The 21,795-nt window shown below is 40.5% G+C and overlaps 3 protein-coding genes across 3 annotated transcripts; 1 reads left to right on the top strand and 2 right to left on the bottom strand.

The window, feature by feature from the left end:
- Positions 1-8: 8 nt before the first annotated feature.
- pmf1 (polyamine modulated factor 1) lies at positions 9-3,190 on the bottom strand. The gene is made up of 5 exons (XM_082506432.1): positions 2,889-3,190; positions 1,666-1,771; positions 1,207-1,307; positions 667-862; positions 9-171 (listed from the first exon to the last, which is right to left on the bottom strand). The coding sequence occupies exons 1-5, from the start codon at positions 3,098-3,100 to the stop codon at positions 106-108; spliced, it is 681 nt and encodes a 226-aa protein (XP_082362558.1). The 5' UTR covers positions 3,101-3,190; the 3' UTR covers positions 9-105.
- tmx2a (thioredoxin-related transmembrane protein 2a) lies at positions 3,182-9,148 on the top strand. Its single transcript, XM_082506395.1, has 8 exons — positions 3,182-3,469; positions 3,618-3,678; positions 4,182-4,295; positions 5,335-5,411; positions 5,762-5,868; positions 7,357-7,422; positions 7,532-7,661; positions 7,765-9,148. Exons 1-8 carry the CDS (start codon positions 3,281-3,283, stop codon positions 7,942-7,944), a joined length of 924 nt encoding a protein of 307 aa, XP_082362521.1. The 5' UTR covers positions 3,182-3,280; the 3' UTR covers positions 7,945-9,148.
- On the bottom strand, positions 8,367-21,655 carry zdhhc5b (zDHHC palmitoyltransferase 5b). Its single transcript, XM_082506361.1, has 12 exons — positions 21,515-21,655; positions 18,144-19,642; positions 17,564-17,685; positions 17,223-17,380; positions 16,520-16,692; positions 16,271-16,373; positions 16,055-16,146; positions 15,664-15,796; positions 12,929-13,037; positions 12,662-12,768; positions 10,975-11,900; positions 8,367-10,535 (listed from the first exon to the last, which is right to left on the bottom strand). The coding sequence occupies exons 2-12, from the start codon at positions 18,290-18,292 to the stop codon at positions 10,430-10,432; spliced, it is 2,178 nt and encodes a 725-aa protein (XP_082362487.1). The 5' UTR covers positions 18,293-19,642; positions 21,515-21,655; the 3' UTR covers positions 8,367-10,429.
- Between the last annotated feature and the right edge of the window lie 140 nt (positions 21,656-21,795).

Genomic DNA, 21,795 nt, shown 5'->3' with positions numbered 1-21,795 from the left:
ACTAACAATTTCCAAAACGTCGTGTTTATTTTCAAACAAACAGGCACAGCAAACAAACTCATTATGTACAATTAAGTTAGTGGACATATTGTGTAATTTGGAAAATCACACATCAAAAACATCAGCGGGGCAAAGAGATGACGCCAGCCTTTCAAACTCTGTCACTGATACCTAAAAATGAGAGATAAGAACACACATAACAAAACTATTAGTACTCAATTTATTTATGTTACAAGTAGAAAAGTTCTATAACAAGTTACCAAATAAAACCATTAAAGCTACACTGAGACTAAATATACTGAACATCCTCATTAGGAATGATAGAAACATAGAATACAATAGAATAGCTACTTTATTGTTATTCAGATCATCAGTTAGTGCGCATTAGAATGCATTTTCAGTGCATTGACTCGCTTTTAATAATAATATAACAAATAAATCTTAAAAAAGGACCTAAGATGTATATACACACAAATGTAAGAATATGAGAAAAAAGGTCTATATACATGTAACAGCTAAAAAAAAGACTGTATGTGATCATCAAAATAAATGTACTGTACAAAGATGCTGAATATGGTTTTTTCATGGATCTTATTATGGACAAGTCATATCTATTCTGCCAATTATCTCTCTCTCTCTCTCTCTCTCTCTCTCTCTCTCTCTCACCTTCCACTCATCAACAGCAGCAGAAATTCGGTGTTCAGTCTGACTGATGCTCTCTCTTCCACCCTGAACCTTCTGTGCTAGAGCAGAATTCTCTGCTTGAATCTTTTTCAGCTCCCGTCGCATGTAGGCCTCCTGCTTTTGATAGTACGGCATCAAAAAGCTGCAAAAGTCCTGCTCAGGGACCCCGCTTGGTCGCCTAAGACAACATTTGAGATGATGAGGGATTAAAATGCTTTGATTGTTAAAAAGCTGAAATAACACAGTGGTGATATGCAGTATAGTAAAGGAAGGCAATATAACTATAATACAAGATGCAAAGTTACCTTTTCAATCTGATTCACTGACTAAATGAAATTCTTAAATATACAGTTAGTACATTTAATGAAAAAATATTTCCACTTAGTTACGTTTCACTATTTAATTAGATAAAAAATAAGAAAAGAGAGAATTTCAGCAGTTTGGTAAGAAAATGCACAAAGCATATATAATTAAATACTCAAGATTTCAGAAGTTCAAGTGTTTTCAAAGCGGTTTACTGACCATGCAGGGTCTGGACTGTCCTTGGTGGCTCTCTCTAGTTTGTCCAGCTCATTCAGTTTTAACTCTAGCTGGCCTTCTTCAATCAGTCTGCTGATATCTTCCTTCATGAGAAGGAAAACACAAACTTTTATGTAAACAAGTTTAAATAAAGACCAGTAGTAGATCAGTGAATATGGCATACAATGAGTATTTGGACAGCTATACAAATGTTGGTTTTGCCCAGGAAAGTTATTTGGTTTGTCCTGTTGAATGACAAAATGCATTTGTAATACTAATTTTACTGCTATCAGCAAGGAAATTGACAATAAATGTCATAAATGTAATAAATGTCATATATACAATGTATAAAAAAAAGGTGTACCACACATACAGCCTAAGCAATACACAATGCAAAGGAGGCAGAAGTCCTCCCATTTGTTTGTTTTTAAATACAGGGTTTTAATGTAAAATGCTACAGACCTGTATGGTGCTCCGCAGCTCCTCTATGAACTGCTTGTGAATGCTCTCCATTCTCTGAGGGTTCTTACTGTACAGTGGACGAAACATGCTGGCGAATCTGTTAAAACTGTGAGAGAACAGTGTGAACAAAGTAAAGTAAACTATGACCTTTCCTGAAAATGATAGCTAAGGAATAAGTAGATCATTAACATTATAAGACACTACTGCTATGTTAAAAGTACGTTTGGATAGGCCTTCTTTTTTGGAGGACAGGAGGGCAGTGGAATTGTTTGGTTTTCATCTGTAAGTAAAATAATATACATTTAAAAAATAATCATAACAGAGTGCCTGTCTGAAGTGTTAGATTTGTCCAAACCAGAGTTCTGAATAATCGTATTATAGATTTCTTGCTAACAAACGCCACAGGATCATTCCTTTGTCAATTTATCTCACTATCTCACATGTGCAAGGACAAAAAATCTGTATGGGAAAGATACACTTCTTAAAAAGAAATATGTCAAATTCAAGTCCAATATTTATCATAAGTGATCATAAGTAGTCTTCTAGATAACAAAGAATGTAAAATGAAAAAAAAAAGCTAGGGCTCTTAAACAGCCCAACCTCCATCCCTTATTTTTATTTATTTGTTAAAAATAATAATAATAATAATAACCCTATGATTTTGCACAATTCCCAACAAGCTTCCCTCTGTTTTACCCCAGAAACGACAACAGACTACACAAACTGCAAGTAAGCTGTTCATCGAATGTTTTTTTAAAGCTGAGGTTCATTAAATATGAAGCTTTTAACACACTTAGTTGTTAGTTTTACTTTTTAAGTCCCTTATTGTATTACTTTTTAAAATTAATCTCGCTATTCCAGGGTTTTTAAGCTATTAAGTTTTATGTTGTTTTTAATGCCTCGGTGTTGTGACACAATGAGTCCCCTAAATTTAGGGCTAGATTGAGGAAATATCTTATATATACTCTTGGGGTATTCTAGGTTATTATACTGGAGTTTTATTGGCTCACTTGAGATAAATTAAGACTGTATGTGTTCTAATAATGAGATCTTCACACTTGGTTTACTGTTTATTTAATGACCACCACCTTTGTAACTATTTGATGAGAAACGTTCAAACCAGCTCTCACCCCTGTTTATATCCTTCGTGCAGAGGTAATATCATGACATACGTGTAGTTCACCGTAAAAACAAGGTAATAAACACAACACCCAACACGTTACCTGACATCTTCGATAAACCTGTTCAGGCTCTTCTGCATGACTTTGTCAAAAAGCTTCATCCTCTTGTACCGAGCCTCCGCCTCCGCTGTCGGTTTATTCGGCATCTGTGAGGAAGCTTCTCCTGTCGCTTCATTAGCCTGGCTTTCAGCTGAATCTTCCGCACCAGTTTTAACTGCACTGTGCACTTCTGTTGCTGACTTACTTTTCTCCATTTTTCAGCTGCCTCTGTTTATGTTTTGCAGCGCCCGCCAAATCTACGGCGAGCCGCCGGACCCAGAAACGACGCCGCCGCCCCCATTTGGCACATGCGCACTGTAACACCGTAGCTCAACAGCTCCAGCTGTCATTTCTCCTCCAACACTCTGTCGCGGTGGTTCGTCTTCTCCGTCAGCATGGGTTTACTCACGGGACTCTGCGCTTTCTTGTATCACTTACCTCAGATTTACAAATGGCTGCTCAAGCCGTACTATATCACGTCCTTCCTCTTGACCATCTCCTTCGTGGTGGTGCGAAAGACTCCAGGTCTTTGCGAGCACCTGGTGACCCAGCGCGAGGACGGCAACTCCTGTGACTTTGACTGGGTGAGCATAGTGGTGGTGGGGGAGCTGCGGTTACCTTTGGTGGGGCTAATTAAGCCTCTGAAATATGAAATAAATAGAAGTAGTAAATAAACTTGACACAAAGTTGTTGTTTGTTTGTTTTAATGATTTTGCTCCTTTTGTTTTACAGAGAGAGCTGGAGATCCTCATGTTTCTCAGTGCAATAGTGATGATGAAGAACAGGAGAGCTAGTGAGTAGTCTACCCCCCCCCCCCCCACACACACACACACACACACACACACTGTCTTATGTGTAAACCTACTGATGAAAGTGTGTTTACACTATAAACTGTCACATCACAAAAAGTGGCCCAATCAACCATGTGGCCAATGATCCAAACCACTCAGTGAATCATAGGAAGCACCGGGATATGTTGTGATTTATTTGTTGACCTTAACTTTTTAGATAAAGTCAGGAAGGTCGCTTTGTTTGTGTCTTTATTACATGCTGCTGTTAATCTTTAACCACACAGTCTGATGTTTAACTGTTTCCACTCCTTGATCTGATAAGCCATTTGAGAGGAACCCCCACTCTACTGAGAACACACATCTGTAAAGTGATTCACTGTAAACTTTGGGTTTGTTGTGTAAACATTAAGGGAGTGGGAGGGGTTCACTTACACACTGCAAGGTCAACAGTATGAAGGTGTTCCTCTGCTGTTCATTCATTGTTCCCTGCTCTTTGTTTCCTCAGTCACAGTGGAGCAGCACATTGGGAACTTGTTAATGTTCAGCAAAGTGGCCAACTGTATCCTCTTCTTCAGGATGGACATTCGGTTTGGCATCCTCTACCTTGCACTGTGCCTCGGTCAGTGGTCTGTCACAACCACCTTTAAAATTGTGTAGTGTAAACTGTGTCTACCAGTGGTTCTTAATTAGAAAAGCACAACTCTACTGCATTAACCATCCCCAGTCTTAAGGCAGTGATGCTGCACTCATTCATTAGTTAAAGAGATATGTTAATGAGAATAGGAGTGGTCTTTTGTTTTGTTTTGACATGCCAAATTAATCAGCCCTCTGTATTCACCTTGTACTGATATCTAAAGCTCATCAAGGGGTTTCTCCTTGAGCCAGTGTTTCTGAGACATAATGTGCAACAGCAATTAGTTCCCATTTCTGTTACTGCTGTAAAAAATGATCATTAATCTAATGTACTTGAAGCTCATTCCACTGATAAAAGTCCTCACACTTTTGACAAATTTTTCTTCATCTGAATACCATCCAGTGGGAAGTCGGTGTTATCACTGTACAGAAAAGTGACATCACCAGTTTTCTTGTATATATTTAGATTATTTTCCAATGCAGGTGAGGTGCAATGAGTATTTTTACTCTGAAGTCCTGAATTTTTCATCTGGCAAAGATTTATGTATTTATTTTAAGAAAAAGCTTCACATCTTCTCTGTGAAGTGTTCTCCTGGTAAAGCAGCAATCTGAGCCCTGTTTAGAAACTTCTCTGAGCTTTCTGCAATCAGAACTTTTTATTAACTGGCCTACAGGTGGTGCCATTGTGTAATTTATAAAAACGGTGTCCTTTACAACCCCCCACCCCCCAACAAAAGAAGAATTCATTCAAAGTCAAATTTATCTTTATAGCACATTTAAAAACAGCTGTTGACCAAAGTGTACACCTAAAATAATCAAATTACATAAAAACATAGGACAAGATGGCAGAATTTAAGAAAGGAAACATAAAATGAGAAAACTTAAATAAGAAAAAACACAAATAAAAATGTTTTTTACCAAAGTATCATAGGTGAACAGAGACTACCACTGGATAAACTGTAAAATGTACATTGTTTTTATCCTTTTTAAGCTCATCAGTCTGTTTATCTGTGTATTTTCTGCAGCATTTGTCATGACCTGTCAGCCACCTCTCTACATGGGCCCAGAGTACATCAAGTACTTCAGTGACAAGACCATCGACGTGAGTCCTGTCTGATATCAGCTGACCATTTGCATGTATAGTAGTGCCACTGGTCTTTGTAATGATAGATAAAAACAAGAGGTGGGAATTACTTACAGTTAAATCAGTTGGGAGTGTTATTTTATTTGAAAGTTCATGGAGTGATTGAGTCTATTAATCATTTTGTTTGAAATTAGAGCAGTTTCCATCAAACACTGAAATCCAGTTATATGATATTATATTAATTGTATGTCTGACATTTAAAAATTCCTAAACTAAAATACCAAAAAAAAGTGAACTCTCTAACTGATCATGCCCTGCTCAGAGGGGTGGGTTGGTTTGAGTGTAACTTTGTGTTCTTCACTCATTAGGAGGAGCTGCAGCGGGACAGTCGTGTCACATGGCTCGTTGAATTCTACGCCAACTGGTCCTCTGATTGTCAGTCGTTTGCTCCCATCTTTGCAAACCTTTCTCTCAAGTAAGAAATCACACTCTTTACTTCAGTCGCATTCAGGTTTTCTAAGGTTAAATATTTCAGAACATAATTTTTTTTAAATCACCTGGTTCCTACCAAGTTTAAAATGATTTGAATACAGTTTCAGATAGACACGTGTCATAATACACCATGTCATTAAATACTTAATAAAAATTGTGCAGGAATTTTGCTTGGACAACTGTTCTTCACAGCATTGCTTCAGTTCATTGAGGTTTGCAGTGAGGCAGTTATGCACAGCATTGAGGTCTGGATTCGACTGGGCCATCGGAACACTTTGAACACTTTGCAGTCATTCTGTTGTAGATTTGCTGCTGTGCTTGGGATCATTGTCCCGCTACAAGACCCTTTTTTTGACCAAGTTTAGTTTTTTGGAGAGATGGGTATACATGTGGAAGAGTTCATGGTCCACTCAGTGGAGTATCCAAGTCCTGTGGCTGCAAAACAAGCCCAAATCATCAGCACTCCACTACCGTGCTTGACAGTTGCTTTGAGGTGTTTGTGGCTTATAAGCTTTGTTTGGGTGTCTCCAGACATGGCGATGCATGTTATGGCCTGTTACGACCCCCACTGCTAGGGGACAGGGAGGAATAACATACATAAGCATACATACACAGGAAACTAAATGAAGAAAAGGTTTAATTGCAGAAATTCAAACTGAAAACCGACAGGGCTGCATTCTGCAGGCCACTGTGCAACCAGTTAACATATAATACGATAACACAGACGAGGGTCAAAGTTAAGGTTTAACTAAGGCAAATTCGCATCACAAAACTCCAATCAAACTAAGTTCACCCATATACCAAGGTTAACAAGCAAAGTTCAACACTATGAACAGGGTTTAACAAAAAGTTCAAAGAGGGAGGCACGAAGGGCAAACTGCATGTTCAGTCCTAAGCAGCAGCCCCTGAGTGAAGACTTTCCTTAGCAGGAAAGACAGGTGTGTGTTGATACGCACCTGAACGCTTCGGACCAGAAAAGCTGCCAAAACATCTGTTTTTATGGATCTGCTACCCAACTGCTACTTACCCTCTTAATTTCTTATGGAAGCTGTAAGGATGTGCTTAGTTTATCACACACTGCTTCTGCATTTTTGTTAATGACACAGTAAAACACGTCATGTGGTATTGTTCATATGAGGTAACATTTACCTAAATTTTAAGACTTGCTAAGGACCAAATTATTTTTTAATTATGTGCTGATATAGAAAAGAAGAAGAGTCTAGATGATATTTAATCTCAGTCAGGGTTTCTTATTTGAAAACAGAAATTACACTAAGTAAAAAAAAAAAAGATCCAAGATGTTAGTTAACATTTTGAAACAATACCCTTGCAGATACATTATGCCTGATTGTTGCTGGTGTCCCTGTTGTAGAGTCACTTCAAATGCAAGATAATGTAATTTACTTCATGTTAGAGAAACAGCTGTATATTTGTCTCAAATGTCTCATGTGTCGTCCTTTATATTCTGCAGCTACAACTGTGCTGGACTCCGCTTTGGGAAGATAGACATTGGTCGCTATGAAGAGGTTTCAAAGAAGTCAGTTTTGGGGGGCTTTTTTGCCTTTAATAAATGGTCTTTAATTATCCAGTATTGCTCGATTCTTTCTAGAATTCTATTGACTGGTATTAACTGTCTTTCTGAACAGGTACAGGGTTAGTACTTCTCCTCTGGCCAAGCAGCTACCTTCAGTTCTGCTTTTTCGAGGAGGACGGGAAGTTATGAGGCGTCCAATGGTGGACAGCAAAGGTAGAGCTGTATCTTGGACCATGAACGAGGTACGTCTATTCAGATTGTAAGAAAACACATGAAATAAGACCTGAGTAGATGCTGCTTGCTTACACATGCAGACAGTATAAATACATTTTATATCACCCACAGGAGAACATCATCCGAGAGTTTAACCTCAACGAGCTCTTCCAGAAATCCAAGAAGCTGAACAAAAGCCATGGTTCGAAGGAAGAGGAGCAGAATGGCTCTCAGCCACAAGAGGGTGGCGAGGAGCTTCCTCCTGACACCGACAATATGGAGCAGCCAAAAGAGAGCAAGAAAGACCAGTGAAGAGGAGAGGGGCTGCATCAAGTCTTTGCTTTGCTCTTAACATTTCTGTTACTTTCCTTATTGTAACAGCCAAATATTTTTAGTTTAAGGGAAGAAAACAGGCTCCACTACCACAAGAAATAGTCTCTACACTGTAAGTCTTTATTGTGGGGAAATACCCATAACCGCTGATCTTATTTAAACGATCTGTGTGTGATGCAGATTGAAGCAGCAGCGATTTTGGAGCATTTTATTACACTAAGTTATTGACGAACAAAAAAAGATTTTTGCTAATTTTTTTTCCACTTTTGTCAACGTGTCATTGGTTCTTTTGCTGCCTGTATTTATTGACTGGTTTGTGTACTTTTGTGTCAGAAAAGCCAAAGTAAAAGCTTGAGGTGAAACAAAGTAAGACTGCGTGCAATGATAAAATCCAAGACACATTCTCTTTCAACAGTTTGACCTTTTTATTCTGACACGACATCTTTTTAAAAATTCTTTATAAGGCCATTTTGGAATTTTTTTTTTTTTTAAATGTTCTCATTACAGATAGTTGAAACTCGTTCCATTCATCACAGCCAACAACAGCAATATTTTATCTCACATAGAAGTTACTTGCTATACTCACATAGGTTCAGGTTGTTCAGTGGCCACCATCCCTTGGCCAGAGCGGGAAGAAAAAAAAAAGTCAACACAGGTTCTCTTTATTTCTCTGTACGACGGCTGCTTTGTGCCATTTGTGATTTTTTTTTTTTTTCTGGATGCCACTCGCACAGAAACCGGATAGGCGTTTGACAATAATCTCACAAGAATGCACGCCAGAGAAGCAGCAATGAACCGAAAAAGAAAGTTTTTTTTTAAAGAGTCACATGCACACTGAAGACACAGCCTGGTAGGGTATAAAACTCGTACTGAACAGTGATATTTGTGTGCTTCAAGCATGTACTTTCTCCCCCAAAATGATGTGCCATGTTCCCTTTAACATTCTGCAAACACTGCTGTGGGCCTTTACAGAAAAAAAATAAATAAATAAGCTTTCTGTAATGCCCAATCGTGAAAAACAAACACACTCCTCTTCTGATTAATCCCTTTCTTAACATGGCTGTGGGTATCAAAGTGAGAAGTGTTCCTTTTAACAAGAAAAAAAAAAAGCAAATGAAGCAAGAAATTCTAAATACTTAAAGAAAAGTGTAAAAAAAATTAAAATAATTAGAAAAAATAAAAACATGCTTCACTACGAATGGTCTCAAGGCAAGGAAAATAAACAAACCCCAACGAACACACTGGCCAATTTCAAACCAGTCCCTCTTACATATTCAGTGGCATGGCATTAAAATTTAATGAAATATAACCATAGTTTCTATTTTCTCTTTAAAAAAAAACAAACAAACTATCTGGGACTGGTTTGAAATCATGTACAGAACTACAAAGTTTCTTTCCACTGGTGAAATAAATAAGCCCTTCCCCGCTGCTCCTATTTGGCTGGCCATCTGTTAAAGGTATAAGGTTGCTAGCATCTTGACTGACTGACAGACAAAAACCTCTCAGAAAGAAAAGAGAATAAAAACACCAAAAAGACATACGATGATCTTAAAGCTACAAACAGATTTTGCATAATGTCTCTAGCATAAACATTACAAGCGTACATTCCACAAAGATGCTTGTGCTGCGATTGTGAGAATTAACATTTCTTTGTGGCTTTTAAGAAAGAATAGAAAAAAAACAACCTGTAATTTTTTGCCACTTCAGGTGTCCACCAAAGGATCATCATCATCTTCTTCTTTGGACAGTGAAAACTCCAGCAAAAACTTTGAATAGCTGATGCAGCCATCATTTCTCAACAGGCAACTGATTTTTAAATCGCTTTCATGAATAATTACATACAGTATAACTGCCACCGTTATCAATAGTCATCTCCAATACCTGACAATTTCACCCAATAATAATCTGTATACATTTATATAAAACAATATTTAAAAAAAGACTTATAAAACTAAAATGATACTGTCTTTATAGATTGGACTCTTTACTCCATGATTCTTATCAATATACAGATTGTGTGGTCCGTTCAGACATTATTATTGGTCAACAGTCCGAAATCCTCCCTCTTAAAGTTTTACATCCACTGGATAAAGGCCATCCTTTCTATGAGTGTCAGACACTGTTGTCAGTACTCTGTGCTAATGTACCAAAGTAAAATGGCAAATCATTGACTAGCTATGCGTGCTCTATAGACAAATCTGTACCCAGCTGTGATGATACAGTCGCATCAGTCTATGGCTCACAAAGTGGCTAATTGTTTGTTCAAATCTGAAAGGCTGGCAGATAAGACTGGCCAGTGGCATTACAAAGATAATAAAGTGAGTACCAAACAGGCCTGCTCCCTTAGTCCAGCGCAGCAGGAGCCTGTAGTCATGAATAATATCCAGCTCGGGTAAAAGACAAGTGGAAGTTGTCCAGTGACTTTCTCCCATCCTTGTGGCAGATCATGTGGGATGTTTGTCACTTAAACTGATATCTCATATGTGGTCCCTCCGACACCGGTTACCTTCTTCACCCCTCCCCCTGGTTTGGATGTGGTGTGATTAGCCAAGACTGGGCGAGAGGTGGATCTGATTGGACAGCCATCGGGAGGGGAGGAGCCACATCAGGGTAGAGGAGAGAGAAGAGAGGGAGATGCAGGTGAGTGGTTCTTTTTCGAAAATAAAGCACTAACCGCAGAAGTTTCTTTACACGAGATCTTGTAAGGCATTCGGTAACTACACTGAGTGAGGACAGGGGAAAGACACAAAAGGCTACAAGGCAAAACACAGCAGCATGGGCAGACATGTCACATTCCAACAACTAAACCAAAAAGACTTACACAGACACAGTTTACTATTCAAGCACTAAACAGGTAAAGACTGTAAGTAAAACATGAAGGAGGAAAAGGAAGACTCACACAGATCATGGAAGAAGAGGAGGGCTGACACAAACCAGGAAGGAAGAGTAGTAGGAAAAGGAGGAAGAAGAGTAGCAGGCTGACGGATCTGGCGACGGATCACTACTCACTGTGTAGCCTGTTGCCCTCCTCCCCCTCCCAGCACAGCGCCTCCTCCTGCAAGTCGAGGCTTGTGCTGAGGCCCTGCCTCCATATTGTAAGGCAGGGACTTGCCTAGGGAGAGGCCACGAGGAGGCGGGGAGACAGGGGGCTCGAGCAATCGAGCCCCAGGAGAAGAGGATGAGGAGGAAGGGTTACGAGGGGGACGGGAAGAGAAGTCCTGGTTATGCTGAAGCAGGTGGTGGGTCTCAAGTGGCCCAGCGGAGGAGGGAAGGGGAGGGCTGACAGCACGCAGGTAGGCCTTGTGGGGGGAGGAGAAAGTGGCAGAGCCCTGGAGCAGCTGCCCCTCCCTCTGCTGGGCAATCTGAGCTGAGAGAAAGGGCGACGTGTAGCCCTGCAGCGGAGTACTGGGTGACACCACCTCAGTCTGGCCCCTTACAGCTGAAGAGAGAAATGGAGCATGAGGCTTCTGTGGTGACAGCTCGTGGGCGGCTGACTCGAACTCTGGGCTCTCGGATGGTGTCAGCAGGCTATCATAGGACAGGCTGCCATTCCGAGGTGTCTGATTGGCCAGGCTTTTGTAGCTGGTGTCTGTGGTGCCCTCTGAATGGAGCGTGGCCAGCGGGTTATGTGCAGTGTGTGCTGAGCGCAGGCTGGAGGAGTGTGAGCCACCAGTGGACAGAACCAGAGAGGATGGGTAGGAGGTGTAGGAGCGCCCAGTCAGGGAGTAACCTGACATGCCCCCTAACACCCCACCAGCAGTCCCGCCAGGGCCTCCGGGGCCCTCGCCCCTTTCCCCTCCCCCTCTGCGCACCCCTACACCTCCCCCCACCACTGTGGTTCCATCCAAGCTGCTCGGCTCAGAGCGGTAGCTAGGTTGGCGGCTGGACTGCAGGATGGAAGGAGATGGAGAGTCAAGACTCTCTCCACGGATCATCTGAAGAGGAGAGAGGAGGAGAAACAGACCAAAGGGGAGAGGGTAAGGAAAAGTGTGATGAAGATGAAAGCAGGAGTAAAGAGGGGAGGGAGAAAGATGAAAATTACCACCTTGCCGTGGGAATAGAAAGCAGAGAACAGAAAGCAATTTTGTAGAGATTTTTAAACAGGGAAAAAAATAAATAAAAGAGTGGTGGGGAGAACTGGATGCTTGACCGGTGTGCTACTCAATCATCACACTACTGGATTGGGAATATTGACTGGTTTCAACAAGCACTAACACTGCATGTCAAAGACTGTGTGTGTCAACAAATGAATGGAAATACAAAAACATATGGAACATGAACTATACATTGCAGTCAATGCAGTCTCAGGGGAAAAGGACAGATCCATTCAAACACACAGAGACAGCCAAAGGGATACAGGTATACACACGTACTGAGACTTACTGATCAACCGATGGCCACTGAATGAACAATTTAAAGTAAAAAAAAAAAAAAAAAAGGGGCATGTATTAACCATTAAGGATTTAGAGGGGCAGGGCATATAAGCCACCAACGCTTCCCCTGTTTCACGCATTAAGCTTGAGCACATCTGTGAGTTTTTCCTCATTAAGCTATGTATAAATCAACAAGGCTGTGTGCAGATGGTATTTTGATTTGATTATGTCTGCGTTTTAAATGTAATTAACTTCAGCTATTTTTTCCTTTTCGTACATGGTTTACACAGAGCACTTTAAGGTGTCTGTAAACTAAGATCTACCTTGTTGGGATGTGTGAGTGCAGTGTGGTTTCTCCCTGGGCTGTTGAAGGTTGGCCGGTACTTATACATTGATGGCGTAGGTGGTGCTTCAGTCAGCAAGCTGCTCTCTGAGTGACAAGAAACCAAAAGTGACATTTGAACAAGGTCTGTTTATGATTAGAAAACAAATATTCATCTATTTACACAAAAGCTAAGAACTCTCTCTGCATATTCTGTCATACAAAGTGGAATCCTAGGTTCAATTATGCATTTGTATGTGCATCTCACCCTCTGTGTCAGCACGGGGAAGGCCAGGGTAACGAAGCTCTGGCTTTGGAGGAGGTGGAGCCTCTGCATCCGCTGACTGGCTCTCCATCTGATCTAGACTACTCTTGGACTGGAAAGGATGAGGACCGAAAACAAAAAGCCATTCAGTGAAATCAGACTGCCTGGAACAGAGGGCTACATCTGTAACGTTTTCCAGGTTTTGATATCTGATTAATGTTGCAGACAATTTCAGGATCCTGTGGGAGTGAATTATCTTTTCTCATAACCAAACATTAAAAAAAGAAAAGAAAGTTTGACACCCAATGACTGAGGGGAAAATGTAAAATAATTAATTAATTTTTAAAAAAAAGCATCTTCCATCACACAAACTCTTGAATGTTCTGAGTTTTGCCCTCCATGCTATTGAGTCACGACAGACACACACCTCTCTCAAAACACGCAGTTTCACAACATAGATGGTGATACATGGTAATACTAACAAGTTAATATTTGATACAATGACCTTTATTCTTCAACACAGGCAGCTTTCTACTATGTTCTTCAAGTAGTCTTCAGGAGCACTTCTCCAGGCTTCTTGAAGGACTCTTCTTTGCATGTTAGCTGCATTTTGATCTGTTCTCTGTCAAGATGATCCCACTCATCCCGAACACATGTAGAGTGTTCCAGGCTTTGGGGAGACCAATCCATGACTCATAGTATCACATAGAGCTGGGCGATAGAACGATAACGATATGTATCGCGATATAACTTTTACTCGATAGAGAAACTAAACTATCGCGATAGACTTCGCCGCTCTTGTCCTCTTAAAAAAAACAAAACAAAAAAAAAAAACAGGTCAGCCAATCCAAATTAAGTAGCGCAGAGCCGAACCAATCACAGCCGCAGCGTCACGTCGCGTGACTTGTTACGTACAGCACAAGTGCCAAGCCGCACGTGTGTTTGTTTGGGAAGCGTAATGGAGGAAATGAGTGTGCCGACTAGAAAAATCAACCGAGCGTGACCAAAGAGAAAACAGATGATGGTTCCAATGCCGGAGAGATTGTCGAACGGAAGAGCCATAGAAGTTCCGTAGTGTGAAGGTATTTCGGCTATTTCAAGTCTGACAAAAAACAGAGTAGCGTGCACTGTAAATTGTGCCGAAAGCAAGTCTGGAAATACAATAAACTGGTGCATGCGTCACACTGTGCACCACGTTATTGTTTCGGTGAAATGAATTTCTACAATACTGTTAATTCTACTCTCTGCAGTGTTTAAATGCTTACATATACACACAGTTACTGTCCATCCACACATACGACTCGGTTCTGCTTCTATGCCCCAGCTTTGTTTACTTTTTCCCACCGAGGCTTCTAGACTTCTGATTGGCCAACATTTCTGCACGGTTAGGAATCTAGCGCCACCTGCTGCTTTGGCATGTTCATAGCAGCGTTTTCCTTCATTTCTGCCTTTATGTGTGGACGGATTATTTTTTAAAACGAAAACGGAAAATCTCCGTTTTCAAAAATACCCGTGTACGTGTGGACGTAGCCTCAGTCTCTGACTGGAAGCGCTAATTCGTCATTCGGCTTTTGTCAGACTAAAGTAACTGTTAAAACTGTTTGAAAAGCTCAGCTATACAACAAGGAGAGATTGAGAATTTCCTTTTAGTTCTCAGTTTATTTGATATTGACAAAAGTTAATCAATTTTGTCTGTTCTTCTGTAAAACAAACTAAGATTTATTTTTAGAATTAATATTTTGTTTCTAAGTGGAATTGACAATTTAGTCTGTTTCGTTTGTTCTATTTTGAAACTTAAACGCTTTAGCGGCTGCCTTTTGTGTAGTTTGCAATATTTGCCTTTATTTATCTGAAAAAGTCTCATGTTCCTTAAGTACATCTACCCTGTTGAACTTATTATGGGAAATAAATATTTAAATAAAAACAAGCTGCTGATTATTTCACATTTTACTTGTGAGCAACGGCACATTTAAATCTTACAAATATAGTTATTTGGCTTATATCGTGATAGATATCGTTATCGCCTGAAATGAAAAAAACATATCGTGATATGAAAAAATCTCATATCGCCCAGCTCTAGTATCACACTGCTGTTTTTTTGTTTCCTTTTAAATCCAGATATTTTTTACTGTATTTGCAGTGTTTTTGGGAGTACTATCACAGACAAAGCCACTACCATTAAGATGCTTTCCACAAGTAGCTCAATGTGGCTCAATATCGTGCAATTCTTTTCTGCAATCATAATTCCATTAATTATAACAAAATCTCCAATACCACTAGCTGAAATGCAGCCCTAAACCATTCACATGCATTTCAGCTAGTGGTGATCAACAACTCTTGAACCACTCTTGTTGGAAAATACTGACAAAACACAAAGAAGAAGAAGACTACTATTAAGTTATTTAATCTCTACTAATAGTATGGTCTGAAAAACTACACCTGCTGCTACTTTCCAGCAGCTGCAGCACCAATATAAACTACATTAGCTGACTGCTAACAACCAGAGTTTGTGTTGCTTCTGACCTTTTAATATTTAAACATGAAATTAAAATTGATGAAATATTTTGTGCACCAGATTTCTCTTCTCTAAAACTCATACCACAGTAATAATATAGACATATAGCATATCTGTGGAGCTGTTATAAAGCGCTATACAAATACAGGCCATTTATCAGGCCATTTATATCCAGACTTCTCTGTACAGACTGCATGTGTTTGTTCAATTCATTATAACTCACCCTAGTGCTATGTCGGTCATTCTGGATGCCGTTGTCCAAGACCTTGGCTTCTAGTTGAGCTTCAGTGAGAGCAGGTCTAAGAAAAGGTGGCTGAACTTCCACCATCTGCCGGCCCCGCCAACGACCTATGTATCTATAACACACACACACGTATTCAAAAAGATACAACCCAGCTCTGTTGACCAACACCTCACCCACTCACTCCAAAGGTCTGCATTAGATATTTAATTACCTCAACAGACCAGAATGAACTATAAAAGAGTAGGGTGGAAAAGTGGAAGGGGAAAGAGAGCAATGGAAAGAAAGAGGTAGTGGAAAAGGAATAACTGCAGAGCTGAGTGTTAAACGGGGGGGAGTAAATAGATGAGTGCAGAGAAGAAAGATTGCTGACCTGGGGGCTTGGGAGCTGCAGAGTACATGGGTAATATTCCTCAAGCAGCCGTTGGTGAAAGGGTTAACGCCTCCCCGAAACTTCCCTGTCACCTACGGAGAGGAAGCGAGATAAAACAGTTGCATACCTAACAAAAACACATTAACCAGTGTAAAGCATGCCTGACTTATCTCAGTGATGCAGACCGTGATTTGCACAACCACCTCTGGTATGTACCTGTTCATTTGTGGTTCGACCGCGAGCCACCAGCACTATGTGAAACCCAGTCAGACCAGCGACTGGGACAAAAAACAGGCCAGCCACACACATCACACCCATACTGGTGGGGGTTGTCAAGGAAATCACAAAAAGAAAAACCCCTGTCATAAGACACAGGAAAATCTATTCCAATGATGTGTTTTGTGTTTGAGAGTTCCATAATGTGTTGTGCATTTCTATGACAGACTTATGCCAAGTAAAGGATACGTAACAGCAGCACCTGGCGTGTCCAACTCCTGTTGGTGGTGCAGGACATAAACCAAGCCAAAGCCAAATACGTTCATGATGTGGGTTGTGAGAGAAAGTAAGAATAGGAAGAAATAACGATAATTCCTCCGACCAATGCAGTTGTTCACCCAAGGACAGTGGTGATCAAAATCCTAAGAATAAATAAAAAGATTAAAAGATATCTCTCAGAGGGAAACGATAAGAATAAGCAACAACTACAGTACATCATATTGCATGTCCACACAATTTCCACCTCCCACACTCACACATGAAAACTAAGAATAGGACAGATCTAGGCTGTGTAGTGAAACCACACAGGAGTGTATAGAAGCCCACTGTGAAATTAGGACTTGCTATTAAAACTGAAAGACATTTTAACATGAATATATAACAGTCATTTAGGTCATTTTATTACATTAAGTGCTTAAACTCATGGAAACATCAGATTTCCAAGATTGTGTTTCCCTACCATTTAGTTTATAGGTTAAAAAGAAATAGCATAACCAAGGCAACAACAGAAATTTTAATTAAAAGATTTTTAGCATACATAATTACAAAACATTATACAATTTTTAATGAAGTTCACTCATTGCTGTATGATACTACCAATTCATTTCTAATTTAGAGCCACAAGAATACCCAGTCAACATTATTAAGCAGGGATAAATGTATAATTATGTACCTCCACACAGTTGTCGCACACTGAGCAGTGCGAGCAGCGCGGTGGTCGGTAGAAGCGGCATGTTGAGCACCACTTCATGCGCACCTGGATGCCTTTGATCTCCACTGTCTTATAGAGTGGAGCGCGGAAGTCATCCTCTTTGTCCTCATCTTCCTCCGCTGCAGACACAGACAACCTGAGATTAAACTTGTATCATAATCACCTAATAACCATCTCACACGGTCTCTCTAAATTACTTTATAGGCAGTGAGTATTCGAACAAATAGTCTTATTTTGCATGTACTTTAAAAGTATTGCACATGCATCATTAGGACGTGACATTTTACTTTCTAGAAGTTCACCTCTGGGAAAGATTCCAGGATCCATAAAAGTGGCCATGCAGAAGTTGGCGAGGGTGAAGAGGAAGATTACGGCATTATATATAGGAATGACAGAGGAGAAATGCTCTGACAACCATGGGCACCTGGAGAGTGTTAAGGAGGATGGAAACAAAATTACAGTTAGACAAGCTTCCACCAATCCCCACACTTAGTGGTAAGATGTGGAAAGGAAAAAAAGTAACCAAGTAACATTTCACACTCCACCATCAACTTCTTATAAGCTTATGTGCAAGCTAAACAACTGCCCACAGAAGTTGCTCAGTGGCAGAAATAGGAGACTGTGTTTGTGTTGGGGAGGTGACAGGTGTGGCTGCGATAAACTATGAACAAATGTTCCTGAAAAGCTGTCAACTTACTTTGAAAAAACATTAAAAGAACAGCAAAAAAAAAAAAAAAAAAAACCCTACTTATTTTAACACTGAACATAATGCATGTGGATGTTTACACATCGCTCCAGCATGTACAAACACATGTGTATGTACACACATGTAGGCCCTTTAAAACCCATGTTTGATATGAAACAAAACCAAGAAACACTCACGTGAAGCAGAAGAAGAGCGTTGTGGCTCCGACAAGGAAAGTGGTGGCTGCAGACACCGGGACGTACCGGCTGGGTCGAAATGGACGGGGAGGAGCAGAAGCAACGCCACCTACTCCTCCCCCAACCCCCCCACTGCTGAAGCCAGGCATCAGAGATAGAGAGAGGGTGGAGGAAGACAGAGAGAGGTAGCTATCTACTGTCTACCTGCTGTAAAGGGGTGCTTTCCAGGTCAAAATGGCATATGTGGCGTTCGTCTGGGAGGAGGGGCCATAGCTACTGACTGGAAAAGAAAACCAACACTATGCAAAGCAGCAAATAAAGGGAAACATTAGGGGTTTTCTGTGTCCAGAAACTAAATGTCTCCCAGTACTAATATAATCACTAAAAACAGATTTATTTATTTTTACATAGCAATATACAAACTGCTGTGTACAGCTTGTTGTAAATATTTGTGTGCATAATCTTAATAGAAGCTTATAAAAGCAAAACTATACAAGAGCAGTGTGATACAAAAATATGTATAGGTAATTCATAAATATTTTTGTATGGCTTTAATGGAACTGTATTTGGTGCAACAATATAAATAAATCTAATCTTCTACTGTTACTCCCTGGCACCAGTGCAAACGTAACACTGCTGTGCATATACGCGAAAGGACCAGCACTCACGCACAAAACACTGGAACAGCTCAGGGTTTACATTAATGCTCCATCACTGGGCTTCAGTTCTGATTATCCCGCTCAGTGAAAATGAAAAGACCAGAAAAATTAAAGAGGTAGTGGGTGTACAGTCAACAGGCCGAGAGCAGAAGCACATGGAGGAGAACAGGCAGAGGATTGAGCGCAGCAGCTGCTGATGACTTCTGTGATCCTCCCGAGAAGGCTTATTTAGGCACTGGGTGGGTGGAAGAAACTGAGGATAGTGGCAGGAGGGAGAGTTCCAGCATTTCAAACTTAGTCCACAGGGGAAAACAACTAAACAAACAAATTCAGTTTTAAACCAGTTGTGGGAAGCCGTTTAACATCAAACTAAAGTCCAGCTGGGATTTGTTTTCAAAAAAAAGCTGCTATTAAAAAGAAAATAAAAATCATTTAAAAAAAAAAAAAAAAATGTCTAGCCTTTTATTTACTAGGAAAATAACTCAAAAAACCAAGTGGAGTCCCCTGGATCTTCTGAGACTCCTGTTGTCAGTCTGTGTCATTAAGGGCACAAAACCAACTCATTCCACATGGAAGTCCCGTGTATGTCACCGAGGTGTCACCACTTTTTGCTGGGATTGGGTCTTCCACCTCCAAATTCTCTGCAGGTTGAGCTCTTTTCCCATACTGCGTCTCCTAAAGAAAGCCACGTAGAGTTTGGATGTCACATGGTTAGATGGAATTCACACCTTTTCCCCCCTCAAATAAACAAACCAAAACCTCCCCAAAAAAAACCAAAAAGATCTTTGGCTCCTTTTCTTCTTTCACACTTGGGTTCTTTGTGCAAGTTGCTGGACAACCCTGTAAGAAAAATAAATCACACAAAAACTCAATGAGCAGAACAAAGACAGGACCAGAACGAATTTGTTTCAAATAATTGAAGCTTTAATGAGCCCTTGGTTCAGATCAGTAGTGTCCAACCAGTTTGTTCCCACAGTACACCTACATTAATAGTCCCACAAAGTCTATATAGCAAGGCACTTCTATCTGCAATTTTGCTTCATTGGAACACAGCATGCCAACTACAATTTAGCAGTTTGAATCACACAGAAAGTAATCTTTTTGCCCCTCCTGCTATCAATCAGACCCTCTGACCTGTAGAAATATGGCAAATTAAAATCTTATTATTTTTTTGTGTCGCTAGAACAATATTTATGATGACTTCCGCCTCATGACAAGAAGGTCCTGGGTTCAAATCCAGTTTGAGACCTTTCTGTGTGGAGTTTGAATGTTCTCCCCGTGTCTGTGTGGGCTCTTTCCAGATACTCTGCCTTCCTCACACAGTCCAAAGATAAGGATGAGATTAGGTTGATTCCTAATTCTGAATTAGCCCCCTTGCAATGCTGAAGTGAAGTCCTACCTGCCTTTAGGAATACCATTTTGGAAACCCGGGATTAGAGTAATGGGTTTTTGATAACCACTATATTTGCATTACATTTATTATCTTTGTCCTATGTGGTGGCAAATTAAATCTTTGCATCTCTGACTGCCAATGCATAATACATCTCATACCATAAGCGTGGAATATAGAATTACCAAATATGTTTGAAAACATGTATACTACAATGTTTTGCAGGTAGCCTTCAATGTATTTCCTTGTTAAATCACAGGCCAAAGGTCTTAGTTTGATTTCACAACAAACCAGACTCACTGACCAAGTTCCTCCTTTCTCTACAAGCTTGCCTTAAGCAGTGTGGGTATTTCACCATAACCCCGTCACCACCTCAGTGACCTCAGGTTGTCAGATGGAAATACCTTCCACGAAGGGAAACTGAAAACAACACACAGACACAACGATCTGTGGAAAAGGTGCACGCCTTTCACACACACAATCACGCTCATACTCCTTAACTCTTGTAGAAAAACTAGTCTGTGAGTACACTGAAAACGGATCCGAAGCAACAGTGTAATCTGATCGTTTGGAAACACCTCTCTCGTCAACAACCATCCGTACTAACAAATGGCAGAGAGAGGTGTCAGTAGGTAATAATCGCACTTGCCCCAAAACTACCCCCCCCCCCCCCCCCCACCACCACCACCACTGTAATACATGTTAATCCTAAAATCTCCGTGTCGAGCATTGCTTATCATGTCACCGCAACAATCTACACATCGCATGCTACAACCGGTCAAGCAAATTTAATACATTTTCCTTGTAACAGTGACATACTCGCGCTTGATTTTTGCCGTCTGCTTTAAATCTACACCCATAGACAGACTTTGACTTCATCTCAAAATGAAACGTTACACATACCAACCGTTAAACAGCAGGCCAGGGCAGTGCTAGGATTCAGTCAAGACCAGCTAACGTTATCATAATCAGCTGCCAACACCGTGAACCTCATAAAAATACACACACCACTGTTTTAAATCCAAAAGCCGCAGAGAAAGTAGTAGCCCATGCGACCTACAAAAACCGATTAAAACACGACCCATACTTGGAAATCACAAGATACTGAGTAGGTAATCATACAGTGAGCTTTTTACCTAGCCTAAAGTTTTTTTGCGACACTGTACGATCCTTTACCACAGCTATAAGAGTTAGCTTAACATTAGTTATCTGGCTAGCATGAGAGCTGTACAGTAGCAAATAGATTTTCATTAACAACTGACGAAACAACTGTGGCGAATTTCACCTGAAAAATGGCTAAAAAGAAGAGGTAAAACACACACCTAATCATGAACACACGAGGTTGCTTGTAGGGTGTGGGTCGATTCGGTCCTCCTTGAGTTAGCCGCTAGCAACCTACTTAGCTCGCCTGCTAGGCCGACGTAGGAATCCCGGAAGTAGCCCGTCAGGCCTCAGGTGGGGCAACCAGCCAATCACAGACATGGAAGGCGTCGACTCTGGGAAAAGAAAAACACTGTGCGTGATGGGCCAGTATTTTTTTGTTTGTTTGTTACTAGAAGTAATTCTATATAGATTAACCCTAAAACGATTATGTATTATGTTC

This window comes from Aulonocara stuartgranti (assembly GCF_965226115.1).
Source record: "Aulonocara stuartgranti genome assembly, chromosome: 2".
NCBI lineage: Eukaryota > Metazoa > Chordata > Actinopteri > Cichliformes > Cichlidae > Aulonocara > Aulonocara stuartgranti.
The sequence above is the reverse complement of the archived record's forward strand: the minus strand, read 5'-3'. Positions and strand labels throughout refer to the sequence as shown.